Source organism: Eleutherodactylus coqui, chromosome 2 (assembly GCF_035609145.1).
Source record: "Eleutherodactylus coqui strain aEleCoq1 chromosome 2, aEleCoq1.hap1, whole genome shotgun sequence".
Taxonomy (NCBI): Eukaryota; Metazoa; Chordata; class Amphibia; order Anura; family Eleutherodactylidae; genus Eleutherodactylus; species Eleutherodactylus coqui.
Window position 1 is genome coordinate 104,485,045 of NC_089838.1, and position 19,772 is coordinate 104,504,816.

The following is a 19,772-nucleotide window of genomic DNA, read 5'->3' on the forward strand; positions in this document are numbered from 1 at the left end:
AGTTTGCACAGATGTACTCTAATGGAAGCAACAGCAATACATCTAAAATGGGCCTTTTACTCCTAAGATTGCAAGTGTCAGGTCAATGAACTGGTTGTCATTAGAAAAACGTGTCACTGCCAGGAGGAAATGACAAATTATTTAGAAAACACAATATGCATGGAGGGGTGTACATATGTGTGCTATGTATGAAAGGCATGTTGTTGCACTGTATATAAGGAGCAGTTGGTGGTACTGTATAGGTGGGCTTGTATGAGAGGTTTTCACTGTCATTTTATTTGCACCATTTAGCTGGAGCGCTTTGAGATAGCAAAATCATCCAAAAACAAAAATCTTCCTCGGTGTGCTGCAGGCTTGTAGCTAGCCACCTGTATATCACCCATTTACTATAATACAGAGGGTTAAGCCAAAATACAGGGTCAAGGGATGAGTGTACTAATTCTATACATTTTGTGAAAAAGTAGAGCAACTGTCATAGCATCTCCTGTAGTTCACCCTAATAATACACCAGACAGGTATCAGGAGTTTGCAAATTTAAACTACCGTATATACTCGAGTATTAGCCGAGTCAATAAGTTTTACCGCAAAGAACTAGGGAAACTTATTGACTCAAGTATAAGCCTAGCTATACTTGAGTATATACTGGGTAAAACCTCCATACTCACCTCCTAGCCGGCGTCTGTGTCTGTGCAGCAAGCTGCTTGAATTCTCCCCACTGTCCTCTCTGCTCGGCTCTGTCATCTCTGTCAGTGCTGTGTAAGTAAGCGCTGTGATTGGATCGAGTGCCAGCCAATCACAACCGGCGCTCGATCATTCACAGCCAATCAGTAAATGTCATTCACTCATTGGCTGTGAATGAGTGAGCGCCGGCTGTGATTGGCTGGCGCTCGATCCAATCACAGCATTGACGGTGGGGGTGACAGAGCCGAGCAGAGAGTATGGTGGGGGATGACAGCAGGGAGAATTCAAGCAGCTTACTGCATCGCCGCCAGGAACACAGAAATTCAAGCAGATTGCCGCACCACCGCCGGCAACACAGACGCCGGCTGGGAGGTGAGTAGGGACGTGTTTTTTTTTGTTTGTTTTTTTAACCCTTCCCTGACTCGAGTATAAGCCGAGGGGGGCTTTTTCAGCAAAAAAAAAAAATGTGCTGAAAAACCAGGCTTATACTCGAGTATATATGGTATATCACTCTCAGATTAAGCTGCTGTCATGATACGCTTCCGCCGCCGCTCGCCTGTCACTGCAGCCATGGTTGGGCGCCACTATCCTCTGCAGCCCATAGACTGTGCCTCCACTCCTTCCTCGGTGCCTGCCTGAGGGCTCTCACACGCTCCTGCCCCTTCTCTCAAAGGGCTGGCACACTCCCTAAACCTTTATCTCCTCCGATCCCATCCCGGCACCTGCTTAATTAGACATCCTCCTCAACTTCTCTCTCTAGATTTCTATGGGCAGTATGAGTTATCCTTCTCCTTTACTTCCAAGCTTCTGCCTTGTTATCTCTGTTATTAGACACAGATTTCACTTAACAGGAGTGGTCAGAAAATTTAAAAGAAGGGAGACTCCTCGAGGCCAAAACTTTAGGCCTCCTTCCCACGAGCGTGACGGGCTCCGCAGCGTAATATTCCGCTGTGAAGCCCGTCACGGCGCCCCCCAGAGCCCCTATACTTACCTGCGGGAGATAGCGTGAAATCGCTTCCCCGCCCACCGCCGCGCGTCACCGCCCGTCACCGCCCACCACCGCCGCGTCACCGAGCGTGTCACGTGACGCGGCCGGCCGCGTCATTTGGCGTCAGATGACGCGCGGCGGTGGGCGGGAAAGCGTTTTTTCACGCTATCTCCCGCTGGTTACAGCGGGAGATAGCGTGAACGGACGGCTTCCATTGACTGCAATGGAAGCCGTCAGTGCGTACAGCCCGTCCTCACCCGCAGAAAATAGAGCATGCTGCGGGTGAGGACGGGAGAAATCGCGGTGCGTAATTCCGCGGTGGAATTACGCATCGTGAGCATTGTGCTATTAGGTTCAATAGAACCTAATAGCAGCGGGCAACGCAGCGGATTTTCGCCGCGAATTACGCGGCGGAAATCCGTTCGTGGGAAGGAGGCCTTAGAGTGATTTTTTAGCACATAACATCATTCTAGATAAATAAAATATTTGCAGTTTTGTTAGTGATCACATTGGCTATCATATTACCACAAGTTGTCTCACGGTGCAGTGACCATGTCAGCAATCAGATCTAATAGAAGGTTTTAAAACATTTTTTTTCATTTATAAATAGAGGTAGGTCTCTTATTATATGGAGGACAATTAAATTCTTTGACAGGTCACATTTAAACACAGCCAATAGTAACAATGATTTAAAAGTGGCCCCAACATAAGAGTGTATGGACGTGTAGGTAAGGATTCTTGACGAAGAGAATTCTCAGTTACCCTTGGGAGATTTAATGGGTGAGAGGTCACGTCCTAAGCTATAAACGCAGAGGACAAAATGAAAAATAGAACATGTCAGATAGTGCTATTAGCTAATGAAGCCTTAAGTGCGCTCAGAATAAGCAGCCACATGAACTGCAAGTTAAAAAGGGCACGCAGAACATTTACGATCATCCTTCTTGGCATCTCTGTCATTTTAAAAGTTGAGGATAAAGCTTAAACATATATGTGAAAGCTTGGTCTTCTGGGTGGATTAGGAAATTACCAGTGGTCAAGTTAGAATTTGGGCACCCAGCGGGCATCTTAATGATCATTCAGTGTAAATGAATGCCACGACTTATCGATGAATAGGAATTTGTTTGCTTCTCGTTTGCATGTAGAAAACTGAATGTCCTATTGGCTGTGTAATCAGGCACAGTTCATCTATGAACAGCCGTCTCATTACTGTGAATGGAACAACCTGCTGCATACGGGGAGCACCCGACAAAACCTGCCGTTTTGAAGATGCTCTGACTCATCTAGCCATCACGATTTGGCCCTTCTTAAAATCACTCACATCCTTACACTTTCCCATTTTTTTCTGCTTCCAACACATTAAAGGGGGTTGTCTCTCCAAATGACGGTATGTCGTATCGACTAACTAGCTGACTGGTAGAAGTCTGACCGAAATGAGATGTAACAGACAGAGAATTAAGTTTTGAACAATGGATTTTAATAATTATACATCTCCTGTGGCCCAATAACCAGGATGACCAGTAGGTAGTGGGGCCACCATGTTGGACAATACTGTCGTTAACACGGCATGGGATTAATTCAATACTGTTTTTACGGAGGACAATACTGTGGCAAAAGTGATACAATAACTTTATTCTGACACGCGGCGATACCAAGTATGTTCTGTTGATTTCTTTTTATTTTTTTCCTATTATAAATATGGGAAAAGGGGGGTGGGGTGGGTTAAACTTTTATTATTCTAGTCCCTACAGCAGACTTGAACTTGCGATTGTTTGATCACTTGTACTATGTACTGCAATGCCTAAGTATTGCATTATATTAATATATATTTTTTTAAATTTATTATTGATAACTTGTAAGAGAAAGTCCATTAAGAGATTGTAACAAAACTACTACAGTATATACATTGTATAAACTTGGACCAGAACTAATTCCTAAAAAAATGTCACTTCTGCTGTACTAGAGTTCCTCTTTCTCTAGAAATCCCAGTATCACTTGATACTTGGGTGACTCAGTGTCATCTGCACTGTGTGGGAAATTTATAGTGATGAGAAGCAATGCATAGAATAAAATGGCTCTATACACAGAGCACCACAAGGCATTCATTTTGTCACTTTCCGAGCTCTATATGTTGTGTTAAAAAATTAACTAATAAATAAATAATGTTGCAGGAGTGCAGTACACATAATTGCCTGCAGAGGGTGGTAGACAGTTATTCAGGCTGCAGAAATAAGAGATATCACCTGTGGGTGTGGCGGGAAGCAACATAAGTGTCAGTTCCTGCCACATTCAGGGGGAAGTTGACAGTTCAGCAGAGCTGAAAGGGCTGTAAATAACAAGTAAAGGCCCCGAGTCTGACAGGGAGATCACCCCTAGACTCTCAACCTAGTGCGGTACGAATATATGAACTTTGTTGCTGTTATGGCCTTGTGTACTGTATATGGAATAAATGCTGTCAGGTGCCAGATTTTAAGAGAATTCAAGTCTCCAAGCCTTTTATGTATGTGTGGTGCCAATTCCGGACGGAAAGATGGTGATCCTGTAGGTAAGCGACCCAGACTTGCCACTAATATATATATATATAAGACAATCTTGCTGACCACAAAAGGTGCGTTAAAAAATGCACATTGTAAGTAATCCTCCTCTCCACGTTCATAATAATATATTTACTTGTTCCAATGTTGACAAATGGCAAACCACTTCCTGAGTACTTAGACACAAACTCCTAAAGATGCACAGCATAAACAGTGTTATTTGCCAGTTAGCGTTAGCCAGTATGGTCACCCTGGCGGGACTGAGTGTATTAATTTTAGCACTGCTTTGTCTTGCCTAAGTCTGTTATTCCCCATGAAGTGTCTTACCCACAAGACACAGTATCGTAAACAGGAGTTGTGCAATGAGCTTGATCATCATCCAACATCGTCATTCTTGCAATCATTCTAAGAAATGATAAAGTTTCCTGTTTAAATGGATCAGGAGTAATGAGATGAGAGAGGCATGAAAGAAATGACACAATGATCTAGTAGACTAATTCACGTGCTATATCCGTACAGCAAGCATATGCTACTATCAAGACTTGCAACACTTAAAGGGAACCGCTCATCAGTTTGTTTACATAGTAATCCACCTACACCGCTTAAACAATGATGCCATGGGCATTCACAAAGCTACTTTGTTGAAAATCTTGTTGCAAGCATACATGTAGAATTCAGGATTTTACTTTCCCAGCACCATATGCAAATTAAGCGCAATTGGTCCAGTGGGTGGGCCAAACCAACTGATGCCTTATGTATGTCTTCAAACACATCTGTGCCAGTGAAGTGGATAGGTTCTACATGTCACTGCTGCCGTGGTCTAATACTCACATACACGCTGTTACCTCCGGGACTGGGGCATACTCAGTTGGATTTGTTAAATCAGCCCACATCAGGGATAGATTAACTGCGCATGTGCCAGTCTCTAAGGTCATGGTTCATGCGCGAGATTCAGACCACGACGATGATGTGGAGAATGTCTCCACGTTAGGCCGCCTGCAGACGAGCGGGTTGGATCCGGCAGCGAGAATTCTCGCCGCGGGACCCGACCTGAGAGCCTGCAGGGACGAGCGCGTACTCACCCGCGCCTGGCGGCCCCGGCTCTTTAATGTGCTGGCTGCGGCGCAGCCGGCGCATGCGTAGACTGGAGCCGGCAGCCGGGTGAGTGCGTGCCCCGCACAAAAATAGGACATGCCGCGCGAGATTTCGCGCGGCCAAACCGTGGCTGTCTGCATAGGAGTGCGTATTGTAATGCACTCCTATGTAAACTTTCAGTGGCGGAAATCCCGCGGGAAATACCGCCGCGGGATTTCCGCCCGTGTGCAGGCGGCCTTACTGGCCCAGAGAAAGGCGTTTTTGAGGAGGTACACAAGGCATCAGAGACCACCTAGGACACCACTAACCATCCCAGCCCACCCACTGGACCAATCACTCTCTTGTAATAACATTTTTCTCTGGGTCTCTATGAAAGCAGCTATACAATAATAATTTTTTTTTATTTTTACATAATAAAAAGGGGAAAGGTGGGGTTTTTATATATTTTTTTTTACTTTCTATTTTTTTCCCAACTAGGAAACTTGATTATCAGCATTTTTATCACTCCTCTACTACAGAGCAACTCACATCGCGATGGTCCGATGGGTGACAGAGGGAGCACAGTTGCACTAACTGTGGCATCTAAAAGGGTTAAACACCGGCGATACAAAGTTTCTTTGGTATCCGATGTTACAGTAAGGTTGAGGACTCGCTCCACCTGGCAAGGGAGACCCTCGCTAGGCTTCTAATGCTGTCTTTTGATGGTGCTGCAGAGTAATACCCCTTGACTGATATCACCATGTTCACATGTGCACTGGAGGCATCATTCGGAAGCTGCACTACAGACTCAACACAAATTGCCAGACACAAATAGCACAGTGTGCGGCGCTATGTTATCCAGTAAAAGACTAGGGGCCATGCTAACAGCTGCATAGATGCCATTATAGTGAATGGGGTCCAGGTACCGCTGTTTGGGTCTTTGACATGCCAGATTTTGCACTTTTGGTTTTTCTGTTGTTCGGCTTCTTGGACCATGGTGAACCACCAAAAGCAAAAGCAGTGGTATAAACCCTCCCTTAACAATTGTAGTGTCTCCTGCTAACAATTAAGAAAAAATGTGACATGGCCACCTTCACACAAATACAGCAGAAACATTTTTACACAGCCATAGAGCAAAACATACTGATATTCTTCTGTCTATGGTGACTGAAAAAACTCCAATTAGAAGGAAATTAACTGGGCGGGGGGACGGAGAGATCTCTCTCCCTCTCTCCCCCCCTGCTCACTGCCGCAACTCACCTCTCACCCGCACCAGCAGCCGAATCTTTAGAGACGAGCGGGCAGGTACTCGACTAAGGCACTACTCACTCGAGTAGTTTGCCTTAGCGAGTATGCTCGCTCATCTCTAGCCATTAGCCAAAGTCTTAGAATGGTTTTGTCATTTAAATATGTTATCAATATAATAAAAGCCACGCTGATATAATTGTGTGCCAAATTGTACAAAAAAAATGTGCAGTCATTATTTTAATGCTACTTATGTGTAATAAAGGTACATTTAGACACACAGATGATCGCTCAAAAGATAATTTTTGCATAACCTACTACCTGGTGCCAATTAGTAGCATGTGAGCTGTCTGGAGCTGTATGCAGGGAACAGACAGATCCGCTGTTTGGTGAATACATTCTCTTTGATCTGCCAAGGGGCTGACAGCTGAGAATGTAATCAGCTGTTATTAGCACTCCCGGGGCAGAACACAGCGTGCGGTCCTTCTTATCAGCTGTTCTGCCGAACAATGGATTTCATGCCAAACTGAAATCGCTCGGCAAAATAGTGAAAGATGGGCACATTTACACGCAATGATTATTGTTCAAAAGATGGCTTTTGAGCGAATTTTGAGTGATAATCCATGTCTAAATGGGCCTTTACACTGTACAACAATAACACTTTTGTTACTCTTTTTTTCAAGTAAGGTTAATGGCGGGCCTAATGGATTTATTGTATAGGCATATTCCCCATAACTGGAAAACCTTAGGTGGCAGACAAAACGGATATTATATTTGAATTTGGCGCACTAAAATTACTGTAAGCCGCCTATCTGCTTATGTGTTACAAAAATTGTGTTGCACAGTGTAACAGACTACAGCTGTGTGCGACGTCTGAACTCTATTGACTCGTAGTATGGCATTCATAGACTTGGATAAACATCTAAAGCACATTTTTGTTCGTTGCGCAGAACAGTGACATGAATCCTGTGCATATTATATTTTACACAAAACTACCAACACGTCACTATAAAATACCCCATCTGATACTGTAACTACAGTGAAAATGAGGTTATACAAACCTAAGACACTAGAGATGTCAAACGATAGATGCTTCTAATGTGCTCAAGTAGAGCAAGTAGAGAGGTCTATCCTAGGAGCAGCATCACATCCTGTCTGATTCAGGCCTCATTTCCTTCGTTATGGAGGACAAGCAAGCTATTCAGTAACATACAAACCTGTGAGAAGGCTGTTCAAGGGAAATGATACGATTTGATGGAAACCATAAAATGTTAAAAAAAACATTCTGGGCCGGTATGTTCTAACATGGCCAGTGCAGGGAAGAAGGGAGCACTGATGACACACCATTAGGTCCTGCACTAGTGAGAACACATTGTATTCGTTGTGTCTCAAGAGACTATGAAGTCTTCCTCATCCTCCTCACCAGCCTGTGAGGGTCCTACATGCAAGAGCTTACAATCTGTGAGGAAGTAAGCATGAGACAAAAGGTAAAAGTGCTTGTTCTGTACGATGGCCTAGCCATCTTATATAAATAGGACAGGATACATAAAGCTGTATGAGCCGGTCGCCAAGCGGTATCATGTATATACAGATATGCAGTGCATTAGAGTGTATGGGGGATAAGCTCTGAGGGAGAATGTAGACGTGGGGCAAATAGAGAAAAGTGATATTCGGGTACCTTCACATGTAGAAGAAAATGGTATGGACAACCCACAACCCATTATCAATGTCAATACACTTAAAGGGGTTGTCCGGCCACACAGGGTAAAAATTTTTATAATGCTGCTGCTTTCCTTTCAGTAAGGATAGTAACAGACAGCATACAGGGGCTCAAACCGGCCGGCAGATCAGCTGCAATGTCAGTTTCTTACCTTAGACTCTGATGTTCATTGCAGCTTTCAAAGATGGCGCCTCTGTGCTGCCTTCTCACATGCCCTGCGCTCTCCCTCCTCTGTGTGCGCGCTCCCGATGGTAGTAAGAGACATGAAAAGGCAGGATTTCCCTCAGCTCACGTCCTAGCCCCGCCCACGACACGCCCACCTCTATTGAACTGCTCTACAGTCTCTCCCCGCCCAGGCCCCACCCCCTGCTAAAGTAAAGTAAAACATTTCCCCACACACACATGCCCTCATAGTGCCCCTCTCACAATGACCCCCCCACTTCTGTCAGCCGGGTCCATGCACATACACATCACTGCACCCCCCCCCCCCTGCACACACCCATCCATCCATCCATCCATCCATCGATCTCTCCCTCTCCACACACACCCCCTTCCCCCGGGACTTCTGTCAGCCGGGTCCGTGCACACACACATCACTGCACCCCCCCCCCCCCTGCACACATCCATCCATCCATCCATCGATCTCTCCCTCTCCACACACACACCCTTCCCCCGGGACTTCTGTCAGCCGGTCCGTGCACACACACACACACATCACTGCACCCCCCCCCCCTGCACACATCCATCCATCCATCCATCCATCGATCTCTCCCTCTCCACACACCCCCCCCCTTCCCCCGGGACTTCTGTCAGCCGGTCCGTGCACACACACACACATCACTGCACCCCCCCCCCCCTGCACACATCCATCCATCCATCGATCTCTCCCTCTCCACACACACCCCCTTCCCCCGGGACTTCTGTCAGCCGGTCCGTGCACACACACACATCACTGCACCCCCCCCCCTGCACACATCCATCCATCCATCCATCGATCTCTCCCTCTCCACACACACCCCCTTCCCCCGGGACTTCTGTCAGCCGGTCCGTGCACACACACACATCACTGCACACCCCCCCCCTGCACACATCCATCCATCCATCCATCCATCCATCGATCTCTCCCTCTCCACACACCCCCCCTTCCCCCGGGACTTCTGTCAGCCGGTCCGTGCACACACACACATCACTGCACCCCCCCCCTGCACACATCCATCCATCCATCCATCGATCTCTCCCTCTCCACACACCCCCCCCCCTTCCCCCGGGACTTCTGTCAGCCGGTCCGTGCACACACACACATCACTGCACCCCCCCCCCCCTGCACACATCCATCCATCCATCCATCCTTCCATCCTCCCCCCTCCCCCCCCCCCCCGAGAGCCCGCCCCTCCTCTCATTCTTACCTAGGAGTTGAAGAGCCAGCAGCCACGCCTCCCCTGCAGGCAGCTTCCCAGGCTGAAGTTTTTCTGCACATGCGCAGAGCTGTGCTGGAGAGGCGCGTCCCCGGTCGTTCCGACAAGAAGAGGAGAAGAAACTTGTCGGAACCAGGAACCATGGCAACCGAGGAGCAACACAGGGGGGGGGCAACCCTAAAGGTAAGTGAATAACTTCTGTTTGCCTAATTTACAATGCACAATGTATATTACAAAGTGCATTGTATTGGGCAAACAGAAGTAATGAGACCTAATGTTTATGGCCGGACAACCCCTTTAAGTATAAGACAGGTGGTTTCGCATAAGCTTGGATACATGAACTTCATAGATTGTATAGGGAACATTACAGTGTTGGCGGCTATGTAGTACTTATTACTATATAGAAGTATAAACATCTACTATGAATATAAATATTTCCCAAATTTACATTTTGTTTGTCAGAATTATAAACTTGTCTGCGTAAAACAAATAGGCCAGTTTCACATCTGAAGAGGTTCTGCAACAGATGTGGCTGAAAATCCATAGGTAAAAGCACTGTATGCAGCACTTTTACTTCCATCCAAAAGCCGGCCCCCTGGAGGGAAAACAGGTGGACCCCATTATATTCAATGGGGTTCACTAGACGACATTCAGCTGTGGGGATTCCCCTTTCCTGCTCCCTGAATGGAGCAGGAAAGCGGAATCCCCACCTCAGGTGTGAAACCACCCCTACAACGGTACTGAATGAAAACAGCAGAAGCGCCTCCTGGTCAGAGGCTTGAGGTGCGATTAAACCATTAAAGACACATGACGTACTATCCCACTCCATACAATGTGAGTGCCAGTGTTTTCCTTCAGTTGACACCCGCCGGCAATAACCACGATCAGTGTCAATGCTGATGATTGCAGCTGTGAATCTCTAATGGCCGCTGTCAGTTCTGACAGATGTTTAAATCACCCGGTCAAAGTTCGGGATTTCCCAACGGGCCAACTGCAATGCAATCGCGAGGTGCTGTTCGTTTGCCATCGCAGCCTTGGGCCTTCTGTGGCATGGCATAGTAGAATGCCTCTCAGATCGCGGTATAATGTATTACTTGTGTAATACACCATTATTGTTGTCAGCTGGATGATATGAACAAGGTCTGCTTCAGGTGAGCACAATACAATATCAACCATATTCTAATAGAGGCAATTGCATATATATTAGAAACAAGTCATTAAATATACAAACGACTGTACACTCTTCCATAATACCACATACATGACAGTACGCCTCCTGAAAGAGAAGCTTTTGTACTACGTGGAAAAAAAAGTATGTTACTTACTCCTTAGGTGGGTTATAGTCCTCTAGCCAGGCTTCAAAGAAATTCAGGACTTCTTCACACTGGGAGATGTAAGGAGGCATTCTAATGAGGGCCTGGAGAGCAGAGATCATAGTAGTTACATAATGTACAGGTCTTCTCAGAGATGAAAAGTTTACAAATAAAGTTCACCAACTGAATATATGGATAGGTCAGACCTCCATGATGATCACACACTCCTTGTAAAAAAAAACAAAAAAACAAGCACCTAGGAGTTGTCAGAATCGAATGAAACTTTATATTTGTGATTGTAGCTTTGATATAAGTGATATCAAAGCAAAAGGACAATTTATTACACAAAACAGAACCCTTGAAGGGAGGCTCTAGTACCCTGTTGTAGCGCCTCTGGCTTGGATACAAGATGTGACATAGTGGACATAGAGGCTATAGTACCCTGATGGGTCGCCTCTAGCTTGGATGCAAGATGTGATATAGGCAGGCATGAAGGTTCTAGTATCCTGTTGTACCACCTCTAGCTTGGATATAAAATGTGACACAGTGGACATGGCGGCTCTAGTACCCTGTTGGGGCTCCTCTAGCTTGGATACAAGATGTGACACAGTGGACATGGCGGCTCTAGTACCCTGTTGGGGCTCCTCTAGCTTGGATACAGGATGTGACACAGTGGACATGGCGGCTCTAGTACCCTGTTGGGGCTCCTCTAGCTTGGATACAAGATGTGACACAGTGGACATGGCGGCTCTAGTACCCTGTTGGGGCTCCTCTAGCTTGGATACAAGATGTGACACAGTGGACATGGCGGCTCTAGTACCCTGTTGGGGCTCCTCTAGCTTGGATACAAGATGTGATATAGGCAGGCATGGAGGCCCTAGTACCCTGTTGTACTGCCTCTAGCTTGGATACAAGATGTGATATAGGCAGGCATGGAGGTTCTAGTACCCTGTTGTACTTTCTCTAGCTTGGATACAAGATGTGACACAGAGGCTCTAGTACCCTGTTGGATCGCCTCTAGCTTGAATGCAAGAAGTGATACGGCGGACATGGAGGTATACAGGTTCCATATGGTATCCTGCGGCACATTGGTCCAAATTTGCTGTAATTGAGCCTCTAGATCATGCAAACTTGTAGAATGTCGAAGTTGGCGTCCCAGAAGGTCCCATACATGTTCTATTGGCGATAAGTCTAGTGACAGGGAAGGTCATGGAAGTATAACAATGTTGTGGAAGTATTCCTGTGATACTTAAAAAAAAAAAAAAAGTAGTATAAACCAGCTAAGCCTGGAGAGCTGTATCCAGTTCTGAAGTCATGACTCTCATAACAGCTCTCACCACGACAGCAAAAGAAAATGTCGCCTCGCTGATAGAAAGGTGTTTCCAGGGGGTTGGGCAACTTTCTGATGCCGTTTCCTGTTTGTTTTCATTCTACCATGCGGATGATATGCTGTACATTCATGCGGTAAACTGTACGTATAGGCGACCATATGCATTTCGCATTGGTGGTCATACACTGCAGATATACGCTTGCGGAATTCGACCAGGTCATGTGTGCCCGGCCTTAGTGATATAGGATTGCTTGGAGTTACAGACTAGAGATGAGCGAGCACCCAAATGCTCGGATCCACGTTATTCGAGTCAAGCTTTTCGTAAAATTCGAGAGCTCTACTCGAGTAACAAACCCCATTGGCTGCAATGGGAGACTCAAGCTTTTTTGTATGTGGGACACTGGGTCCCGAGGTTTTGTTTTTTTCCCCCCTAGGTTCGTTCGTCCGCCTTTCTCTCTCTCTCCCCTGCCTGCCAGACAAAAAATTTGCCATTGACGCGTGCTGCGTCGCAGCGGGGAGGGGCCAAAACAGGCACGTCACAGCGGGGAGGAGCCAAAAACGGGGGGGGGGGGGGGGGGGCGAACACGGCTTGATGCTCGTTTGAGTAACGAGCACCATCGAGTACGCTAATACCCGAACGAGCATCAAGCTTGGCAGAGTATGTTCGCTCAACTCTATTACAGACCCAAAGCCTAAGATTTGGATTAAGTTTCGTGATTGCAGAGTTGTCAGAGACATTATATTTTTTAGAATCACCATTAATATTTACAAACTATTAGAGATGAACGAGCGTACTCGGATAAGCACTACTCGCTCGAGTAATTGGCTTTATCCGAGTATCGCTGTGCTCGTCCCTGAAGATTCGGGTGCCGCTGCGGCTGACAGGTGAGTCGCAGCGGGGAGCAGGGGAGAGCGGGCGGGAGAGAAGGAGAGAAAGATCTCCCCTCCGTTCCTCCCCGCTCTCCCCTGCAGCTCCCCGCTCCGTGCCGGCACCCGAATCTTTAGACCCGAGCACAGCGATACTCGGATAAAGCCAATTACTCGAGCGAGTAGTGCTTTTCCGAGTACGCTCGCTCATCTCTACAAACTATGTCATGTGAATATGATAACCACTATTTGTAGTGCTCCATCAGATTCTCTATTGAAACCGGCATGCATGAGATGTATTCAGTAAGCACCCTCCCAATAGACATTAAACATTTATAAAGCAAAGAAATGAGATCCAAGAGGTCAGGGAAAGGAGTAAGCAGCTCAGGTTAAGACATGTATAATACCTGTTTAAGGAGACCAAGTTATATGCTTATTGGAAATATTCTTTTGAGGTTTGCAGACTGTGGAATGGAATGGGGGATGTTCCAGAAGAAAGGGAAAACACAAGAGAAGTCTTGTATGTAACGGTTACCATGAGAAGAACAGAGGTGGTGTGTTGGGTAGTATCTCAACAAGAGCAGAAATACAGAAAGGAGTGGGATTAGATATGGCTTTGTAGTTTTAGATTACGAGTTTGATCTGGATCCTTTACTTGGACAACTAGCTGAGGGACTGACAGCATTAAAGGAAATGACAATTTAGAATTATCTGTTGGGGTGCTAGTACTAGTAGAGCACGAAGGCAGGCGTTGCAGTAGTGTAGCAAGGATAAGGTTAAAGTATGTTCGGGCATTTGGTGGTCTAGTGAACTTTGAAGGACATTTTTTGAATTACAGATGGCCAAGTGTGTGACTATGAGGATTCCACAAGAGGCCGATCCTTATAGGCAATATGTTTGTGGAGCAGGTATATAGGATGCTGTTCAGGAAGCAAGAAGAAGGACGAGAAGTGTCAAATCACATTATAAACCCAAAGAATTGATGAGTTGGCTAAGACTACAGGTGTAGATGGAAGAGCGGAAGAGATTAATGACTGAACCTTGTGGCACACAGACATAAAGATAGTGCAGAGAACCGATTAAGGCTGGGTTCACACGGGTGTATGAGTAACACGTATTTAGGCATGCCTGGAAATGTTCTGGGCATAGACAGAGTTCTGTAATGAAGGAGTCACCAGTGTCTGAATGGTGGACAACAACATTTTTAGACCTGCTCAGGCTTGTCGGCATTGTGTGGGCCATTCAGAGCCAATTTGTCAAAACGACCATCCTGCTTCTCTCACTCCAATGATGCACCCCCTCTCAGAGTTTGTTAACTGGGCAAACTGAGAGCATTGCACTGGCATATCTAGTCGTCAATGTTCTCTCGATAAGAGGTATAATTCCGAGAGCCTTTTTTATAGGGCAACGGGGAAGCACTATTATGGCCTCTGATGGCAAGACCTATTATCATCAGGCCACAACTGTAATCAGTTCTGCAGCGATCCAACATTTCTATCTGGGTGAATTATATTTTTGGTTAAGAAGTGTGCATTTCAGGTGTTTGAAGTTGACAAGATTACATAACTAGGTAGTAGTTTTTGGAACATGACGAAGGGTATGACAAATTGTCCCATTTATTTTCTACTTTTTAATTACTTAGGTTCCCCATGCATAGTGCGTTGTCCCAGCCTTGAGTAGTGTGCATGTCTTACTGCTAATTTCCAGGCTGAACCTGCACTTGCAACTGGAAAGAATGCCAAGTATAGGTGCAACCAGGCAATTGGCAGTAAAATGAGTGCACTTCTTGTGGCGGGGGCGCCTTATATGGGCACCCTTAAGGCTTCAAGGACTAATGTGCAAATGGTGCATTTTGAGCTGTTGTAATTTACTAATCAGTAGAGGAGCTGAAAGTAGAGACTGAAGTGAAGGAACAGTCATCAGAACTTGAGTTTTTTGGTATTAACTAAACATTGCGATCCAGCGATAATGTAAGATGACAAATAATGGTTTATATGTGTTTGTGGTTTAAACCAAAAGGAAATCAAGCCGTTTAATTTAATTGCCTAATTCCTTTATTGTTTTTCCACCTGTTTAGCATCCAGAGACTGAAAATCTATGCTTGGCACCTGCAAGTCCTGGAAAAGTTAGTTCACAGCTAGTTCACCATTTTGGCAGGATTACATCTAAAGTGTTTCCCCAGTTTTAAAAATGGCCAAATTTATATTATATACCATTATAAACTTGTCATACGGAATGTAAACACTCACGATAAATCTAGAAGACTATTTGTGACTGCTAATATTCTATTGTTCTTACCTTACAAATAAAGATCAGGTGTATTTAAAGAGAAAATCCAACTTTGTAATCAATTTTTTTGTTCAGATGCATTAAAAATTGAAACGTTTTTTGAGATTTTTTATTTTTTTTTACTCTTGCTGGCTATACCCAAAAATAATAAACTAAGTTGTACAGACGTGTCCCAGGTCCCAGCAGCTCCAATGTCGAAACTCTGTTCACAAGCTGCAGAGTCCATCTATGAACAGAATATTACAGACCACTGCAGCCAATCACAGACCTCCTTCATTGAGGGGAGGTCTGAGACTGGCAGCAGCAGCCTGTGATGTTCCTGTAGCCTGTAACAGAGCATGATGAAGGGAATGGAGATTAAGGGCTGGAGCAATGGGGACACAAAATGGGTGGATGAATTATAGGCTAGTTCCTGGCATGGTCAGCGGAATTTTAAAAAAAACAAAAAAACTCCCCCTTAGCAACTTTTCTGGGAGTCAGAAAAAAGTTCCTATTTTGTGTCTACAGCTACTATGTTAGACTTATGTGGGTCCATGGTAAAAGACTACAAACAAACCATCTTAGCCTGATACTACAGTCACACTCTTTTATGTGTTTTACTTGTAAAAATGTGATTGTTCTCAATAAGAGAAACCAAGTAATCTTTTAGATATGATATTTTGTAATGGCAAACAAAAATACATGATGTTATAGTGAGCTTTCGAACCTACTCAGGGTTTTTCCTCAGGCATAATGTAAACAGATGTAAAGGTGTATTTATATAAATACATATAATCATGATCACATGGGAGGGCACAAATATGATGTGCTTAATTTGCACTTAGATAAATACCAGAGATAGGATAAGAGGGCACAGACATGTTGTGATTAATAGCACTTCGAGAAATACCAGGGAGGGATGAGCATAACAATAAATTAGTCCAGTGACAAGGAATGTAAAAGTTTATAGTCTCTAAATTGATGTTAGGGGTCAACAGGCCAGCATGTTGCCTCTGCTCTGGGTTTCTCATATCTCATAATCTCCGCTGATGTAAAAAAAAAAACAACTCCGAGATTCATACAGTTTCTGATAGTACCAAAAGGTGGTTATAAACTTATATTCCCAAATTCTTCTGTCACGTTGGGGCTTTGCCTTTAAGTAAAATTATCTTTAAGTATAATAACTTTCATATGTTGTGTCCGTGACTAAAAAAATGCTTTGCTACAGGTAATTCTGTCTTGCTCTTTTTGTGTGGCGATGCGATCTCATTCTGGTTTTCTAGTTTTTGTCCTGTTTCCCCACTGCACTTGTAAAAATGACATGGGCAAAAATCGCTTCAGAAACTAATGGCCCGTGCAGATATACCTTTATGGTGTAGGGGAGGTCAAGGAAATAGGCAATTTTTTAATTTTTTTCCCCAATGACTAGACACACAATGTCCAAGAGTTAAACGCCAGTGAATACCATAGCATTCCTAACTCAAACTATGGTGACTTACATGTGTGTAAAGTAATCCTCTCAATATGTGGAATGTCTGCCGGGACGGTAGCTGCATAATCCGATTCCCATGCATTATAAATATTTAATTCAACTATATGGATTTCAGCAGTCGTCTTCTTCTCATCTCAGCTTAGTAGATACATATTTAAGCGAACGCCAGATGCAGCATCACAAGATGATTAATGCTTAGTCTTCTATTACCTCACACAGACATCTATTTCCAGCAATTCCAATAATAATATATTGTAACTAGTCAGGCATCAAGTCACTCCATTATAGAATACACATGCGGCTCGATATTTGCTCCTTTTAGAAAAACATTGACTGGAAAGGAAATGTGTAGGGTTATGGAATATCACATATCCTGGACCCCTTCGGAGAACTAAGCTAAAATAATATCCTATCTCCATCTTATGCAAGCAATGACTAGTAGGATAGCCTTGAAGTCTAATGCAACAAATATGTCAATTTTGCTCCAGAAGCTGGAACAAACATACCGAAATGTTTCAGTTTGAGGAAAATATATAATTATTTCCATTTTTAAAAAAACATGGCTATGCAGTCTAAGTTCTAAGTGGGGGTGGATTATAGATTCAGAAATCCTCCAGATGAGGTAAAGGGTTAATATTCCAGTGTGTGAATCAATGGTAGTTACAGAACATTAAGTATAATTGGTATCTTCAACAAACTACAGAGTCTTACTCGATAAAAGTTTTATATATATATATAAAAAAAAAAAAAAAGATAGCTAAGAGTCAAGTCTTCCTCGATTAAACAGTGGTTATTGCAGCACTACTGTATGTTCTGCAGGAAATATTTATATAATCTGGTCCCTGAGGCTCTCTATGAACAAGAGGCAGAGATAATTGGGCAGATTTAACACCGCACTGCAGCTTTAGGCCGGCTTCACACCGGCGATAAAAAATTTTATATAGATAGATATTTATATATATCTATAGATGTATATAGATATATATGAGATGAGCGAGCCTATTCGGTCACGCCCCTTTTTCGCCCGAGCACCGCGATTTTCGAGTACTTCCGTACTTGGGTGAAAAGATTTGGGGGGGGGGGGGGGGCCGTGGGTGAGTGGGGGGTTGCAGCAGGGAGGAGAGGGAGAGAGAGAGGGCTCCCCCCTGTTCCCCGCTGCTACCCCCCGTCCTGCCACTCCTCCCCCCGCCCCCTGAATCTTTTCACCCGAGTACTGAAGTACTCGAAAATCGCAGTGCTCGATCAAGTAAATACTCGAAACGAGTATATTCGCTCATCTCTAATATATATATATATAATATTGCAAGATTGAGTGAGAACGCATGATCATGAAACCAATGATCTTCAATGGATTCATTCTCATTTGTGATGTTTTCACTCAAGCCAAGTTGTGATTTAAAAAAAAAAATCTACAATATAGCCCATTGTTCTTAACGGGGCCGGTGGCGGCGGCAGCAGCAGCACCTGCCCCATTAAAATCGGAGGGAGAACATGGCGATCTCCTGCCGCGACTGTGACTGCTGCGGCAGTAGACTCTCAGCCCCGCAGGAACGCAAGGCTGTTTCCATGTGAAAACGCTTCGCATCCAGGGGTTTTCAGAAGGATTGCAAAGGCAATATCCGTCCGTGGGTCACTGCCCAAAATTGCCCTCGCCAGTGTGAAGCCGGCCTTAAAGTAGAGTGAGGTGCGATTAGACAGAACAATAATCGTTCAGTCTAAACACGAGCCAGTGACTGAACGACGAACGTACATCGTTCGTTTCTCGCTCATCATTCAGTTTCTGCAGGACCAAAGCTCATCGTTGGCTCGTTCACTTGCCGTTCCGTAGGTAAATACATTTGCTTTTTGGCCACATATCAACAAGCATAGAAAAAGGATTTTTACTGCAGCACAAATGACTACATCATCCAACAAGCAAACGTTTGCTTGTTCATTGGCCGATTGAGGAAATGCAGGGAGAAGAAGTGAACCATTGACTTTAACAACATGTAGACGCCCCTCTAACAAAAATCACCTTCACAAGACATGCCTTTAGCCTCAAATCAGATTTACACAAATTTGAGGAGAAATTTTGAACCCTGTGTTTCAGTTCATTGATTTTAATGGGATGCCTTGATTTCAATGATATTTCTGGGATGTCTCTTCAATTTGAGGAGGTGATCTGCTGCCCTTTTGTAATGCTTTTATACACCTTCAAATTTATTAGTTTCTTCAATGATCACTAGGCCTCCAGTCCCCAGGGCGGCAATGGAGCCCCAATCATGATGTCCCTCCACCATGTTTTACAGTTGGGAAGAGGTTTTGGTGTGCAGTGTTGTTTTTTTCTCCAAGCATTGTTGTGAGTTTGTGCTAAAAAGTTCCACTTTTAACTCATCTGTCCATAGAACATTTTCCCAGAAGTATTGTGTAATTTCCAGATGTTCTCGAGCCAACTTGAGACAGGCCGCAATGACTTTTTTTGGACAATGGAGGCTTTATTTGTGGTGTCCTTCCATAAGCACCATTCTTCTTCAGTATTTTTCAAATGATTACTCAAACGGATAATTTTAACTTAAGAGTTTTGTCTCTTAAGTTAAAGTCCCATGAAAGTCAGTGCGTGCGATTTTTTTTTTCCTGGACCGATAGAGTCCATGTAAAGAACAAAACATACACAGATGACACTCACTTGTTAAAGATGCAAAAGATGAAGAAAAAAAAAAAAAAAAAGATTTAAAACGAAACGCTCGCAATGAAATCGGACAGTTTTTCACTTACTAAAATATCAGCATGAAATCTAGAAGCAAATGTTTCATTTACTATTGGGAGATTTGGGGGAAAAAGGCGTACAATAGAATAGCGCCACTATCTC

At 44.4% G+C, this 19,772-nt stretch overlaps 1 protein-coding gene across 1 annotated transcript in view; it reads right to left on the reverse strand.

Moving 5' to 3' along the window:
* SH3PXD2B (SH3 and PX domains 2B) overlaps window positions 1-19,772 on the reverse strand; it is a 144,986-nt gene that overhangs the window by 35,877 nt on the left and 89,337 nt on the right. The window contains exon 5 of the mRNA XM_066591284.1: window positions 10,980-11,071. Within this exon, the coding sequence (XP_066447381.1) occupies window positions 10,980-11,071 (92 nt within the window). The remainder of the gene's footprint in view (window positions 1-10,979; window positions 11,072-19,772) is intronic.